The 16,738-nt window shown below is 38.8% G+C and overlaps 1 protein-coding gene across 8 annotated transcripts in view; it reads right to left on the reverse strand.

Moving 5' to 3' along the window:
- NRXN3 (neurexin 3) overlaps positions 1-16,738 on the reverse strand; it is a 962,727-nt gene that overhangs the window by 526,132 nt on the left and 419,857 nt on the right. For all 8 annotated transcript variants that reach the window (XM_064423706.1, XM_064423713.1, XM_064423714.1 and 5 more), the window contains 3 exons: positions 12,948-13,329; positions 11,379-11,569; positions 10,711-10,884 (listed from right to left, as the gene is read on the reverse strand). In XM_064423706.1, the coding sequence (XP_064279776.1) occupies positions 10,711-10,884; positions 11,379-11,569; positions 12,948-13,329 (747 nt within the window). The remainder of the gene's footprint in view (positions 1-10,710; positions 10,885-11,378; positions 11,570-12,947; positions 13,330-16,738) is intronic.

Raw genomic sequence — 16,738 nt, forward strand, 5'->3', positions numbered from 1 at the left:
ACTTTGCAGAAATGCAAGAAGCTAAATTATAGTCAGGGTTCAGTGCACGATTCAGAAAGTTAGATCCTGTATTGTGAGTCACAGATAGCAGAAAGCAGGAATATCACAGACTAATATAGCAAACCAGAACCAAAAACCAAACAGATTTTCAACGATTGCAAGGCCAGCTCTTCAAGCTCTCAGTTTTCATACTTTGTTAAGAACTCATCATCCCTTTCATCACCTAAATAAGGTTAGGCATCTGTCAGGTTCCATATTTAAAGTTACTCAATGTCAGAAATAACTCAAAAGCCAGCATTCTTCTGTCCTCTGAAAAATGTAGCCACTTTCTTTAATGCCTCAACAGAGCCTGAATACTCCATCCACCTGATAGAAGTCACGGTCCTTTTGTTCCAAATAAGTGGCTGGTCTGAAAACCTCAGAAACTAGGACTAGTTAAAATAACAAATATGCACCAATGTGCTTTCTCCCATAAAAAGCATATCTATCTCAAGGTTACAAAAGAAAGGAATCTAGAAGCAGTGGTAAGTCATAGAAACGGATCTGCAAAGTGCTTGGGATTTTCTTCCCCTCAAAGAAAGCTGGCATACACCTATCAGCCTTCTAGGCATACCTATCACCTCCTCCCTTGCCACTCTTCCACTTTCCACTTCTAGGTAACCTAAAAGGGCATGAGCAATGTGCTTATACATATGCTGGTGAGGAAAAAAAAACAAAAAAGGCCAAAATAATAAAAAAATCCCAAGCAGAGAACAAGAAATCAACTGCATAAAAGGGAGTATGCCTGCACACAGAACACAACAAGGGACATGGAGATACAAATGATGAAGTAAACAGCATTTGGACATTCAGACGCAGAAACTAAAAGCATAAAGGAAAATTGAAAGGACTGTACATGAACAAGAAAACAACAAAGTACATTAGAAAAACATCCTTGCTCACCGCAAACCACAGCAATATAAAAGAATCATAGAATAGTCTGTTTTGGAAGGGACCCACAAGGATCATCAAGTCCAGCCCTTAAGTATGAGGTATCGTGGCCTATCCTGAATAGCCAAACCTATTTAGCAAAGTTTGGTTTCCTGGAAAGCCAATAATCCAAATTTATACACTCAAGCCGAATGCTTCCCTTTAGGCTTCTATGTAATCAGATGTGTCTATCTCAAGGGCAAATATTCCTACAGGGTTAAGACCTCTGTAAAAAAATTGAGCATAAGATGGAATAATCTTCACAGGTATAATATGCCTTTGGTTCTGAGGACTCTGGAAGAATCAAAACAATAGATCTCTTTCTTCCAAACTTCCTGTGCATGATGCATTCACTTGAATAAACATAAAAAATCAAATTCAGGAATTCCTGAGTATGCATTGTGAATTCTGATGGACACATAACTGACTACAGAGAAGAACAGTGGCTGTGGCAAGAGAGACACGATACTTGCTGATGTCTAAAGTAAGTCCCAAAATCATTGTCACAATTTGAGTGGATGGCAGAAAGCATCTTAATCCTAAAGTTATTTATACTCCAGTGTACTTCCAGGACACCTTTTTCTTATCACATCTGTCTCAATTCACATATATTTCCTATTTTTTCAAATATCATCTTTTACAACTTTTATTTACATAATCTTCAGAAGTCCCCTAGGGGCAGCACCTCTCTGCATCACTTACCTCTGTAATACAGAGTAATTCAAGTTTTACAGTTGGAAACAGGTCAGAGATACCAAAAAGACATAGTTTCAGTCAGATGCTCCACACACATAAAGCAAAATACATCACAAACTTCTGTCTACCTCAAGGCTATTAAATATTTCAGATTCAATGTCTCATAAGGATCCAATTGCTGAAATTATCTCAGACTGTCAGTATCATTACCTAATGGGTGAGGGGGTATCTTTTAATATGCTCCTGTCAACAACTGCTACAGTAATTAACTGTTTACCTACTACAACATCCTTATTCATCCAAATTTATTTTTATCCTTTTCTACTGACCAGAGAACACCAAACTCTACCTAAAAAAAATACAGATGATATCCTGAAGGAAAGGTAGTGGCTACCTGGAATACAGCACAAGAATATTTTAATCTGAAAATGGCATGTATTACATTAGATGAGGTCAGCAATACCACCATGTCTTCACAGTAAACACAGTAGATAGAAAAGGAGTTTCTGAATCATGTGAATAAAGCTACAAAACCTTAATTCCAGAGATACGTAAAATGTCAGGAAGTCTCTACCTCAGAGGGTGAAAGAGGAACAGTCTATATTTTGTCTCGTAACAGAACCTTAGACATTAAGTGGCTTAGACATAAAATTTCAAGGTGACTAAGATGACCCCATAACAGATGCCATCTGTGGCTTCAGGACTGCTAAACAGAGACACATTGCTCAATGCCTCTGACTTCGCCTTATATATGAAACCATTATCTCCTTTTCCATTAAAAAGGAGGAGTAATTTTTTAACTTTCATGACATTCCAGAATAAATTAATTTGTACTCTATATTGCAGTCTTGACACATGAATTGGGAAGTACATTTTCATTATCATATTTAAGAGGATTCACTTTCAGTGCTATGGAAAACATAATTCTGTTTATACTAGTATCAAAGACCTAGTAATCTCTAATAGGCACATTTCCTTACTTATGTCACAGGAATAAAGTCCACAGGGTCTCTCAGAATACCTGGTTTCCTTCTTATTCTCACAAATGCTACTCAGCCTAGTGTCTTTCTCAAATAACTCCTTGACCTGGTGGCACAGCTCCTTGACAAGGACACACCTGCAGGGGAGATGACTCAGCCCCAGTTTCTTGGACAGACACCAGGCACTCCTCACCACCAGGGGCCTGCAGACCTGCCAGAAGGTCTCTTTGGGGGGAAGCCTGTGACACCACTGGTGCAGCAGCAGCTGCTGGGGAAGGAGCTTTGTGGCACAGAATCAGAGCAATGTTGGCAGCACTGACGGCGGAGACAGGGGACAAGGGACCTCCTCGTCCTCCTCCGTGTTAACAGCTGCTCCCGTGTGCTCTTCTCTGGGTCTGCTGCTGTGCTGACCCTCCAAAAAGGAACCCTTCCTATCCTGACTACGCCTTGTAAAAAGCCATTCTAAGTATTAAGGGAGTTTGTAGTTTAGAGATTTTTTTGGGAGTTTTAAGTTTTATTTTAGAATTGAAATTCCAGAAAGTTATTTCTGTGATTTTTTTTTCAAAATCTACATTAAAAAGAAGAAAAAAAACACAAAAAACCAGTTTTTACCTCCTGATATCCTTCCTTGAGATCAGAAACTAAGTCAGCTTTCTGGTTTTTTTAAAGCTCTGAGGACCTTCTACATATTAATGTCCAGCAGATATTTGCCCGATCATTAGGCTTTCCAGGAAATCAACCGGTGCTTTTACAGCTATTCAGAGATTGATACAGTCAAATCCCCAGATAACAGAAACAGCTCCATTGTTTGCCATGTTCTTCAACCCAGAATCCCCCTCCAGAGATGCTGGAGTTTGCCATTCTGTTCCTGTCTTAGAGGTGTGACTGCACCCAGTGAAAGGCACTAAAAGTTACATAAAAGCATCTTTCATTGAGACAAGTAATGGAGAAGAACAACCTTCACTACCTTGCAGGTCAGCTTTGGTCAACTCAACTTTGTTAGCAAAATAAAAAAGAAAAAAAAAGCAAAGACAATAAACAACAGGTTAGTATAAAAGCAGATAAACCAGGGTAACATCACTTTGAATAAATAAAAACAACTGGTTTAACTATCACAGCCAACATGCATAATCAAAACACATGGAAATGACAACGTAAGCAACAAGAGCACAGAGGGACAGGGACTACATTAATGCAACCAGCAGATAAACCCAAATAGAAATGCATTTCATTCATGCACACACAAAATCACAAAATTTATAAATACAAAGAGAAGAAAAAACATCACATTCTTTAACCCATCTCTTAGCCTTTACAATAATTTTAGACAGATTATGTCTTGTTTGAGAAATACATAGAATCCATTTAAGTAAAAAAAATCTATTTGACTTTCAGTACCTCCATCAAGCATGCATTTAGTTTTTGTCCAAAGTGGATTTATTGCCAGAAAACCATAGAGGACTGATAATTCTATAAGACAAAAATTTCTGTTTATCCAGAGAACTGAACTCGACACTGGATATAAGTGACTATAACACCTTGCCCCCTCACAAGCTGTCACCTGCTCATAGATTTCAACACATTCTTTAAAAAAACTTACATCAACAGGCAAGCAGACAGCTCAGGCTTTAGACCCATATAGTCTTAATCAGTCATCAGAGAAAAACAAAGAGTACCAGTTCATTATTTCACCTAGGTCAGAATGATCTTGTTATCTGTGGTCAAATCATAGTCCACATGGAAAAAAAAATCATGGTTCTACTAAGTCTGACTGTCTAAAGATCCAAATGCACTTTGTGAAGACTGAAGAGCATTAACAGCAAAACAATACCACTGATGCTCTTCCATGCAGCCACAGCGTTTGTTTGGGGTTTTTTTTTGGCTTTTCATTTTTGTTTATTTTGGTTGGTTGGTTTAGTTTTGCCTTTTTAATGGAGTCAGTTTACAAGGAAGCCACATAGATTTTTGGTGTGTTATACCTTGATTCTAAGTTTTCTCTTTCAGAATGGAAAAAGTAGAGGATAAAGATGGAAGCACAGGCAGCAGCTCCTGAATTCCCTGCCACTGGAGGTTAAATATTTCCATTACACAGAATAATAGGAACAACAAAAGACCAAATCAACCTTATTGCTCAAAACATGTTTATTTAAGAAGTGCATACTTACCCTCTTAACCTGTTCTTAACAAGTTCTAGTATCACAGCTGATACTGAAGAAAGTGGGGAAAGGAGAACTACCAGTCTGTCTTCTTTTACATTTACAACCCAATAAATTAGAACTGACACATGCAGATGCCATTTCCTGTGCTTCCTAAGAATTTTAACATTTTTAATCGTTGCTGTTTTACAGCCTATGAATGACTCAAGATAGCAATTATCCTCTCTTTTGAGATAGTCAGAATTTTCTCTCCACTTTTGAAACCGCTTTACTACATAAAGCTATAAAATCCCATTTTTCTTAAACAAAATTCACAAGAAAGGGGGAAGGAGTAGAAAGAAAAGGATGCACTTCTCCATGCATCATTTTCAACACTTATTCTAACAAAGTAATTTCTCTATAACAAACAAGTACTTTTCCTACTTCTCTGCACCTCACTTTCTTTGTAGTTGAGAGAAAAGCTCATATTTGTTCCATAAATCCAGTGGCAGTATGAGAAGAGAATACAAAAGCAAGGAAAAGGAAAGATGTCAAACCATCACGAAGCAAATTAATGCTCCACTCTTCAATGGACAACCTTTGATTCCAAAGAGAAAGTGAAGTATGACCAGATTTGAATTTTCTCTACTGAGCAGATGAAGGATGAAATCCTTTTTGACATTATCCTGCTGTGAGATTTTAAGCATGAGATTAGATTTGCTGTTTTCCACATACTGCTTAGTATGCAAAATGTGTTCCTGATTATCCAGCCTGTATGTGTCATTCATGCTTTTCATGCACCAGTGAATTCCAAAGGTTAACTATACTATTTCATGGAAAGTAGCAAAAGATTATTATTTTACTGTGGGATCTGGAAAGAAGATTAAATTAGAATTAAAAAAAAAGTCTCAAAACATCTGGAATAGTGTCAGCCAGTTTAATAATAATCAGTCTCCTTTGTGAGAAGCTGTTAGTGGAACAGGTGAGGTAGAAGCAACAACTCTAAAGCACATAGAAAACTACCTTACACAAGAAATAAAATGTTCTTTAGCCACTGCTGTTAGGAAGGGGTAAAAATATTTAGAACATGCAGCTAAATTTCAGATAACTAGTGCCCATGGTAAGCAACATAAGGATGTCCAATTAAAAGAAAGGAAAACATGTGAGAACATGTGGCAAATTAATAAAGAGATAAATGCCTCAAAGGCAGAAAGTACTCATCAATACTGAGGGCATCCTCTTCAAACTACACAAAAGATTGGACATCTGATTAACTTTTTCATGGCCCAGTAAGAACACAAAAAAAAAAAAAACACCCAAAAAAAAAACCCACTGAATTACTCAGTCTGGATTTTTATGGATGGAATAAATTGACCCATTTATCTAGTAGTAAGACCAGAGATGAGGAGCTCAGCAAGAAGAACTCATTTTAAAAGTCAAGAAGTGAGAAAAAGCTGAGCTGAAGTTTAAATTGTTTCCTTTAAAGAAGAGAAATGTCACCTGGTACAACTTCTTCTATCTACCAACTCTTGATATATACCATAGTGCAGACATCTTCTCTCTCAAACTGTTTATGTTTGATGTAAATAGTCTATCTTGCTCAAACTCAGAAGTAAAAAGTTTCTAACCACCCTTCACAGGCTGTTGAGATACAGACTGGAGACAACTATGTTCTGATAGAAGACTTTTCTTCAGTTTCTAATGATTTGCTTATGTCCAAGAGCCTCCACCCACATTTTCAAAGTGGTTTGCAAGACACAGATGAATTTCATACTCTTATCACAAATACAAGAACACCCGGAAGATGAATTTTATGGGTGGGGAAAGCAAGGCCAAAAGTAAGTGGCAGACTTGCCTTCAAGCTGCCACTGGAAGAGGCCATCCCATTTGAAGACCTTTCTAAAAATTAATTCGTCTCTTTAGTGTGCTTAATACCCTGATGCAGCACTGACACAAGGACCATTTAAGTCTTAACCACTTCACTACTTTTGGTAGCTTTTCTCAGGCCCTCTCACCAATGCCTTTTGTGAGGTGGTGGTAAGGGGAAGGGCCCACTTCTTCCGCCAGAGATAGTGATGAAAACTGCAGTGAGCACAAGAGATCAAGAAACTGAGAAAAATGAACAAGTATCTTGGTATCATGTCATGCTCCCCAAGATTTTTTCTCCTCAGAGCTGTGTGTAGTACACCTGAACATACCAGGGAGCAAGGTGGTTCTGGCTTTGCAACATTCCAGGGAAACACAAGCTGCCACTACAGATCTGACCAGACTGCCAAGATCCATGAAGAGCTGCCTGTTGGTCCTGAAAAATGAGGAATGTAGCAATTGCAAAAGACCAATGAAAATAAACCAAACCCCCCCCCCAAAAAAAAAAAAAGTGTGATATGCAGCTTTAACTCCATAAACTCATTTGACATTTCAGACATTCTTTGGTTCTCTTCTTCCAGATAATCCCCCTCAAAAACCTTTGCCAAAAGCAATGGTACTATAGGATACATTGAAACACAAAACATGTCAGTGTAGCAGCTATCATCTTGTCAAACAGACAGGTTTTTGAATGGTTGACTTCAAAAGCTGAAACCATAAGCTTCTACAGCACACATGATACAAAAGGAATCTGATATGGCACCTAACAAAAACTATGAAGAGGCTGTTTAGTTGTGCTAGCCTAAACAAATCCCACCATATGTAATTTAAAGAAATTACAGCAATAGAACCAGTAGGACATTGGAGATAAAGTAATTCTTGCTTCAAGTCCTGAACTGACTCTTTTTAGCTCTATTATACACTGTTAAAAAGCACCAATTTCAGTCTCAAGGATGTCTGCATCTCAAGAGTGACTCGTATATATGACTAATAATGTTTTGGTAGGTTCCAAAGAAAAATATTTCCTATAAATTACAAATTATTGAAAGTGCTTCCTGTTCAAGGAGATGCCTTACTCATCACTGGAACACAGATAATTATGTGTCAAGTGTGCGCTTTCATGCACAGGGAGGCTGAATCATGCTTAAGCACACAAGAGGAACAATGTGGTCAAGGAAATTCAATGGCTTGCTCAAATTCAATAAAAGGAGGTAAGACAAGACAATAAGGAATATTATTTTCCTATTGAAACTTGTAAATCTTAATTGGTGTTATGAAACAGGGTACTGAAATACATGACCAAAGATAAAAAAACACAAAGAGGAGGTAACCATGTCACCCCTGTGCAGTGTTACTGCTGCGTCTTAGCCAGGACGATGCTCTCTGGTGACCTACATCTCATATTCTACTGTTATCAAGGCCTTCCTCTAAATATTCTTTGGTTTTGTCCTGAGATGAAACCGACAGTTTCTAAGAAAACAGCTGCCACATGGTAATCTCTGCCTCTGAAAGCAAGGCCTCAACAAAATACAAACATTAGCAGAAATCTCTCTCACATGACTTTGGAAAGACAAGATTCATATGTGGGAATGGAATAACATTTCTTTAAGCATCTATGTTCCCATCACAGATGTGGTCCCTCTGCCCTTCATGATGAAATACAGAGATGTCCAGCAAATCAACACACAGCATGACTATTCAGACAAAAAGCCTGCAACTGTTTATTAAAAACTTATTTAAACCTCATGAGGCAGCAAGGACTACTTAGAACTTCTGCCCTTAAAACCATTATGACTGCACCCAAAGTTACTTCAGATGGAAACAAACTAGGGAGACATAAGGACTGAACAGCCTTAGAGTTTTTATTTCCTTAGAGAACAGGATATAAGTGTGACTTTCACTGGCAATTGTAAGAAAAGAGACCAGCAGCCAGCGAGACAGATCTGAGATGAAGCTTTGAGGATTGTTAAGATTCAAAAGTTAAGGCAAAAAAAACCAACAACAAATGTAACAACTTTATTGTAACCAAATTCTCAGTTTTTCTACTAGTCCTAAATATGTTGGCTAAAAGAACATTTTGCTCTTCAGCAGTTTCCTTGGTACTGAACAGGGACCATTTGGGAAGGTAGCAAGGGCACAGCTTTCCAAGATCAAGCTCTTCCAAAGGCAGAATGATGACCATCATTGACCTTATCACCTATTTTTTTAGGTCTCTTTCCAATTCTAAGTCCTGTTTGAATGACTTTAGAAGAGAAGGGTAACTTGTGTTCTGGAAACCAAAGCAATCTCGACATTCAGGCAGCATCTGTGCTGGTACCACACTGGCACACAAAGTGCCATGTTGTGTGTTTTGGGAGCAGCACTGATGTTACACAACCTCAGCAATACAACACAACATCAGAGAAGTACACTGGGTATGGGAGAAGGAAACACTACAGCTCTAATGGGGCACTCTTCAGGGCAAGCCTCATGGCTCTATTCCTGTTCTGTTCCACAGAATAACAGGATAGTAAAATTGGGTGGCTCTCTGCAGGAGGAGGGCTAGTAGAGATCACATGCCAGCTAAAGAGCCAAAGGGTTACAATAATTTTAAACAAAGGAGTCATCCAAAAATCACTAATATTAAAGAGCTTTCAATGCATCAAATACAAATAGAATAGACTTTTTTATAAACCTGAAATGCATTTTTTCCTTGAACCGTAAAAACAACTATACAGAAAAGGGGTACTTCTTTTGTTGGCTCTGCCCCAAACGGGCAAAGACACAAGTTCTCCGACACTGTGCTCATTTCCACAAGGAACAAAGTGGTTAATAAACACTACTAAGAAAAAGAGAGGAGGACAGAGTAAAAACAGCCTACAACTACCCAGCAATGCTGTGAGATGGGAATTGACATGGAGTGAGCTCCTGTGAGAGGACACAAAATTCTCACAAAGCACAGTATTATTGTGGGAGCATGGAAGGAGGGGGCCCAGACAACCAGAACACTGAGACACAAGCAAGGAATCAGATCTGATTGGATGGTCAATTTAGTATTCAAAGTTATCTCTCAGATTATACTCAATCCTAAGAAGGAACAGTCTTGACAAGTGGCAGGGCTTCATTATGATATAACTTGTAATCTTGACACGATAGAGAAAGACAAACAAGGAGCCCTCAATTTGTGAAACTTTTGAAGGATCAGTTTGGGACATAGATGCTGTTTTAGCAAATGTACATACCAACTTCAGAAAAAGCTATCTTCCTATAGTGACTGGTAGCCAACACAGCAGACTGGTACTGAGCGATTCTAGACATAATTCCAGACAGCAGAACCTCAGCATTCTGGATGGTAAGTATCCCAAGTTCTTTGGGAATTGAAGCCATATGCATTGTACTCAGTCAGTGATGCTGATGTCAATATTCTTTTAACTAATGGAAGCTTACAGTAACAACAAATTATTTAAAGAGGCTTCAAGAAATCACTACTGTTTACATGGCTCAAAAAGGAACTCATCCCACTTAGTTCTAAACTGGCTGGAAAAGAGAAAGAGCAGAAGAGAAATGTTTTCCAGGCAGAAGATGCAATGCCTCCAGTGCTTTCACTGGAGGCTCACCTCATTAAAAATTAAATCCTCTTTCGGTCCAATCTTTACCCTTCAGCTCCTTCTACCTTTCATTTCCCCTGTATCTATTTGTTCTTCAAAATAATTACTTCTGTGAATCCCAAGAAAGGGTGCTATGAAGTACAAACAAACTGAACGCTCAGAACATCTTCCAAAGTATTTTAAGACTAATGCTAGTAAACTACTTTAAGAAAACTACTAATAAATAGTAGTCCATCCCCTAGTACCATTCTTTCCCACTACTAAAGGTACCAACTCATACAGGATAGATCATACAGGAGAAGGGCTGCTAAGACAGTCACAGGAACCATCAATCCATAAGCTGCATAGACAAAAGTGTAATAAAGGATATTGCCATGGAAGAAACTAATGAAATGGACAGCAAGGTAAATAAGTAGATGCAACAATGAAGTGTGAAGTGAGCGCTGGAGAGAGGAACGTCCTTGCAGTCAATCATACCTTCACATCCACGCTCAATCTGCCCACTGCGGTGCAGAGCATCGTTGATAAGGTCAGGCAGACGCCCATTCAGGTCTACAGATGCCAGACAGCCCTGAAATCCATCACGTGAGGCCACAAGCTTCGGGAGGTTGCTATACATGCCTTGAGCTAGGCCAGCAATGTAGAGATCACCTAGAACAGAGAGGGGTAAATGTACAAGGAGGAGGAGGTTGCACACCTTCTAGAGTCACTTTTCTTGGCACCAAACATGAATAAAGCCAAGTCAACACACATTCAGAAAAAGTTAAAAAGAGAGCAACTCATTGTGCAAGAAGTTATTTCTGCTTCCTTTACTACAAAAAACAAAACAAACCCAAAAACTAAAGAACCAACCAAAATAAAAACAAAACCAAACAAAGAATGTATCACAAAACCCCCTAAATAATCCCAGTTCTCATTGCTACTTAACTAGGAAAAACTGAAAAATGACAATTTCTGAAAAAGCAAAATATGACAAACTATTTGGCTACAATAAGTTGTCAAAGAAGAGATAAATTAATTTGAAAGCCAAAATGTGCAAAGTCCAGATTTACTGTTCTGTAATGCATAGTTACTCCAAGCTTTCTCCTGTTCACTAGTTCAGCCCTGCAAGAACAGAGGGAACATGTTAAACTTGTAGAGTTTACCTTTAAGATCCAGATTTTTGGCACCGTTGATAACCTGAGTGACCACCTTAGTGTCCACTTTTAAGCTGTGTGTGTTACTGTTATCTCTGGTAATGACAACATTGTGCCACTGGTTGTCATTCAGAGGACGATCACTGTTGCCTTTGATAACATTAGGTCCATTTCCAAGGTCAAACACATAGTGTATATACCTGTAAATATAGCAAGAACTGGTTAATATTCTGGAAGAACTCCAGCATTGCTGAATCTTATTCTAGCCAGAGCTGGTAAATTCACTTTTAAAAGTCATGAAGGGAAATATCTCAGGGTTAGAAAGTTCTAATAAGCCAAAATATTAGCCACTGCCTTGAAAGAATATAGTTGTTTCCTTTCCACCAAAGTGTAAGGATTAGTATTTTGAGATGTCAATATGTCAAGTCATCAGATTCTAACCATAAAACATTCCTCTTTTTCACAAAGTTCTCTCAGAGCCACAAAAACACTGTCTGTGCATATAATTATATTTTTTTAATTGGTAATATTGATAAACGTACTGGGGAACAACACTAGATATGCTTATTTGGAGCATATATTCCCCAAGTTAATTCTAAGTTTTGAATAACTCCCATAAGAAGTTAATTAGCAAACTCACTTGAAATATTGTACTAAAATTCTCATGAGATCCTAGACTTATTCAAACAGCTGAAAAACAATTAGCAAAGCTTTTGGCAAAAATAGAGACCCTGACAAAGACTGAAGTCATGGGAATGTTACCCTGAATTATTTACATAGTTCAAACACAGAAATCCACCTGAGGATGGAAGAAAAGTATTCTATTCACAAAAGGAAAGAGAAGAAAAAAAGACAACAAAATTCTACTCTCAACAGAGCACCAGGAGATCATGACTGTTCCTTTTTTTATTACTCAATGTCCCACTTACAGAAGTATGTGCAAAGCCAAAAACAAAACAGATTGAACTGAAAGAAACAGGATTAGTAAACTTTGGAAAACATGTCTGCCATAACTAAATCATCAGAGATCAAAATTTGTTCAGCAAACAAAGGAATTTTTTTATGAGCTATAGGTCTTCTGAAAATAATACAGTAGCTCAAAAGCAAGCTGAGTCTGCTTTTCATCAAGCATCACCAGCAGAACTAGAAATTCAGCAGCCCATATGCTTTTTCTTTTTCCTTCACTGGAGATGGCAAAACAACAAGTATTACAATGGGGAAAAAAAAAAGGGTGGGGAGGGAGTGGGGAAGAAGAGACATACAGAGCCCTCAGCATATCTCCTCCTCTGTGCTAATCTGCGATGTTGACAGGACTAAACATTAGTCTAACTATGTCCCAATGACTTAAAATACTAATGTTGCACACTGTAAAAATGTCCCTCCCACAGCCACAGGAAGAAGTCAGTGATGAAATCAGGAGTCTTAAACTCCAGTGTTTTTGTTTAAACACTTTGTCTTACAGCTCAGCAGAGAAAACATGAGCATCAGGTGAACTTCTCTTCAGGTAAGCATTTTAAGCTCACCTATAAGTAATTTATCTATAAATAAGCTGGTAGAAAACAACACAAAGCCACTTACCCCTTGACTAGTTCAACTGCAATGAAGTCATTGCCATCACCACTGTTAAAGAGGATGAAACCATCAGCTGAGGTGGTCTTGAACTGAAAGAAGAGGTGCATGGATGTATAAGCCTGCAAGGTGGCCAAGCTCAAGTAGCTGCTCTTAGTCTTGAATGTCACAGGGTCAGCTATAATGTTGCGGAGCCCAAAGCGTGCCTTCAGCTCGCAGTAGTCAATGTCCCCGTTCTTGCACAGGTCAATGTAGAGCATCCCATTGAACATGAGGCTCTGCAGATGGCCGATGAAGCTGGAGGGGATGACGGAGATGTACCGCTTCTCTGTCATGATCCCTGTCTCGATGTTGTGGAACTCCAAGCGGGTATGATCACCAACCATCGTGCCTGAAGGACAGAAACAAGGAGGAATACTGGGGATCAGCAACAGGGTATATAGAGCCCTTGACACTCCAGTTTCCAGACTGATAGCAGAACTAAATCCTATCCAATCACTGTTCCGTAGCTTGCATAATAAAGGATGTACAGAATCTTGGTGAAGAGGCTTGGTGGAGATGTGTGAGTCTAGCAGTTGCCAAAACCTGGCAGAAAAGACAGGCCCCTAAAGGGCCATGGGCAGCAAGCTCTGTCCTTTTCCCTGTGCTTCACAGACTTTGTCTGTGAAGAGGATAAGGCATCTCCCTAAAAGCTGAGGGTGATCTATTTGATGCAGCAGACCATCTGCCAAACAACTCAAACACTTCTGAAACAACTTTTCCAAGTGCATCTCCTGAAAACACTTGTTAAACATAGATTAATATAAATAGAGCAGTGAGAGAAGTGAGAACAGTCACAAAATTGCTGATATTTAGTCCTTTGTTCTCTCCTTGTGCCTGATGTTATTCCTCTTATTTTAAGAGCGTGGCAGGAGGGAAACACACAAAAATGCAACAGGTAAAAAGCCCTCCATCTATTTAAATAATCAACCTACCACCTGGGCTATTTACTGCATCATGACAAGATTTTAACTTCTCAAAATATCCAAGCTATTCAGTATACCAAATACTACTGTCAGACTCCTCATACAGCATATTTAAATATTCCACTAAGTGTGCTAGGCACCAGTGCTGACACTGAATCTATACAGAGAGATGAAATACAACAGTATGCTATAACAGTATGACAAGTTGGGCAGCATCAGAATTAAAACCCTTTCAGCCAGTCTTATTTTAGCCCTCCATAGTTCTTCATTAAGGTAGTTTTCATTACTTGGTCACATGTGCAAGGTGGTTTTGTACATGAGCCTTTGTCCACTTAGTAAACAGGAAAGAATGAAATACTAAGAATTTAAGTGTTTTCCTATTATTCACTGTACAACCACTATTCAAATTCTGCTACATATAAGCCATTATTTTTTCTCTCATGAAATTTTCTGCAGTTCTCATTGGGTTTATGGAGCATGGTGCTGGCTGTGGGGTGGCTGCAGGGCAGCCTTAGTGAGGAGAGGCCGGGGCTAGCCCATGCCTGAAATGGCCAGTTCCAAATGGCTCCAACCCACCCACCACAGGGCACAGCTGAGCCCCGTGGACAGGATGGTGGTATCTGGGAGAAAGGACATAATGCTACCCACAAGAAACAAAGGGGAAAAAAACCAAAACAACTCAAACTCCTATAAACATCAAGGATGGAAAAGAGGGAGGGGGCATTCCAGGTGCCAGAGTGGAAATTCTCCATCGTCCACAAAGATAACAGTGGCGCAGACAACCACACTGCAACTCATGGAGGACTCTTGTGCTTAGAGCAGGTGGATATTTCCTGAAGGAACTGCAGCCCCTGGAGAGCCTACACTGGAGAAGGTTTTCCTGAAAGCCTATGGAGACCACCCATGCTGGAGCACTTCATGAAGGACTGCATTCCATGGCTAGGACCCACATTGGAGCAGGACAGAAGTGTGAGGAGGAAGGAGCATCAGAGAGGAGCTGTTACATAATAAACATTTTATTTATCAATTATTGAGCACTGCCACCATTCTCCAACCCCCTTCTCTGCCTAGTGGGGGCAGCTAGGAGAGGCAGGGAGGAGCAAATCCAATAAAAGAGGGTGGTAGACACTGTTCTACTTTCTTGTCTATGTTTCTCACCACTCTATTTTTAATTGGCAGTAAATTAAATTAATTTTCTGCAAGTCAAGCGTGTTTTGTCCATGATTATACTCACTGCACAGTCCTCTCTTTTAGGTTTGCCAAAGAAAACAGCCACACTACCTGTTGGTCTCTCTCATAACATTTTAACGTGCTGGTAAAATTCACCAGGTTTAAAATCCAGAAGGAACAAAGACATTTAAACTCACACTAGTTTTGTGAAATTTGACAACTGGATAAAGACCAGAATAAATATTTCCAGTATGCTATAGACAGAAAAAATTTAGCAACAGTATCTGACCTGACTGCATCTGCTGGCAGCAAGCATAACTACACAACTCTTAATACACAACCCTCAACCAGTCACTGCAAGAGATATTTGTCAGTCATTGGGGTTGTAACTTGGAGTCACACCAATCACCATGGTTGAACTCAGAACAAACTCCTCCAATTCCCCTAGGTTATACCAACTGGGGCTTATAAGCTTCCTCATATTCTGGGCTGTCTCCCAAAGTCTCCTAGCACTTCTTACCATAAGAGTTTTCAGGCATTAAAAGACAATTAAAAAAAAAAAAAAAAAAAAAAACACAACAAAAACCACACACCACACAGTAGTCCCTTCAAGACTTGTCCTATGAGCTGTGACTTTTTTTTTTCCTATTGGAGACATAATAAAACCTGAACACTTCAGATTATATGAACTGATGGTCATTTTCTTGCTCAGAGATTTTAGCAACACTGAAATATTTGTAACTCAACTCTCATGGTCATGTACAAACTGCAGTCTTTCACTTTATGCTTTGTTCAAATATGACCAAATTTTATTCAAAGACAGCAAGCAAGCACAGTTGTTATTAGAATTTTTTTTTTCCAGCTATCTACTTGAAATATGAAGAAAAAATACTATATGAACCAATTCACCTTTTTCACTTATTCCAAGTTTTACCAGTGGATTTATATGTGTATGCAAAGACCATGGAAAACTTCAGTCCAAGCAAACACAGCTGATCAAACTTAGAAGCAGCTGAAGGCAGTCACAAATTTCTGACTGTTTAAAAATTCAAGTGTCAGCACCAATGCAAATGTTTTTAAATCCTGAAACAGTTCTTTACCAGAAATATTATTTCAGTTTGAAAAATTGAAGTTTCCAGAAATTGAAATAGTACATAGGGAAATTTGTTTAGACAGCTTTCTCACTTCCACTACAGTAATCCTTACAGTTTCAGTGTTATAAAATTTATTATTTTACCAAACCAGAAGTGTATTTTCTTAAAATTAGAAAAGTCACTTAAAAAAAAAATCCTGCTTTACTTCAAAAAATTAGAACAATAAAATTAAGATATGTCAGTTCTCAAAGGCAAGAAAACGCCTCCTTTTTTCTTTTATGCTTAAAAAAATACAAGGCAATTCCGGCCTGAGTAGGAGAAAAAAGCCAAGACTGGGAATCTGGAGTACACTGGGACAGGGAGCCCAAATATAGGGGGCATTAAAAATGGAGTGAGGGAGTTTGGAGGAAGTGAGCCCAGAATCTTAGAAAAGGTGGAAAATGAGAAAACTGGGGCTGGCTTAATTTAAAAAAAAAAAATGGTGCTACAGGCAGTACTGCACTAAGTCAGGAGTAGTTCAGTGAAAAGCTGCAAAGGACATGGCAATACAAGATCAGAATCAGGACAGAGA

This window comes from Passer domesticus, chromosome 6, assembly GCF_036417665.1.
Source record: "Passer domesticus isolate bPasDom1 chromosome 6, bPasDom1.hap1, whole genome shotgun sequence".
NCBI lineage: Eukaryota > Metazoa > Chordata > Aves > Passeriformes > Passeridae > Passer > Passer domesticus.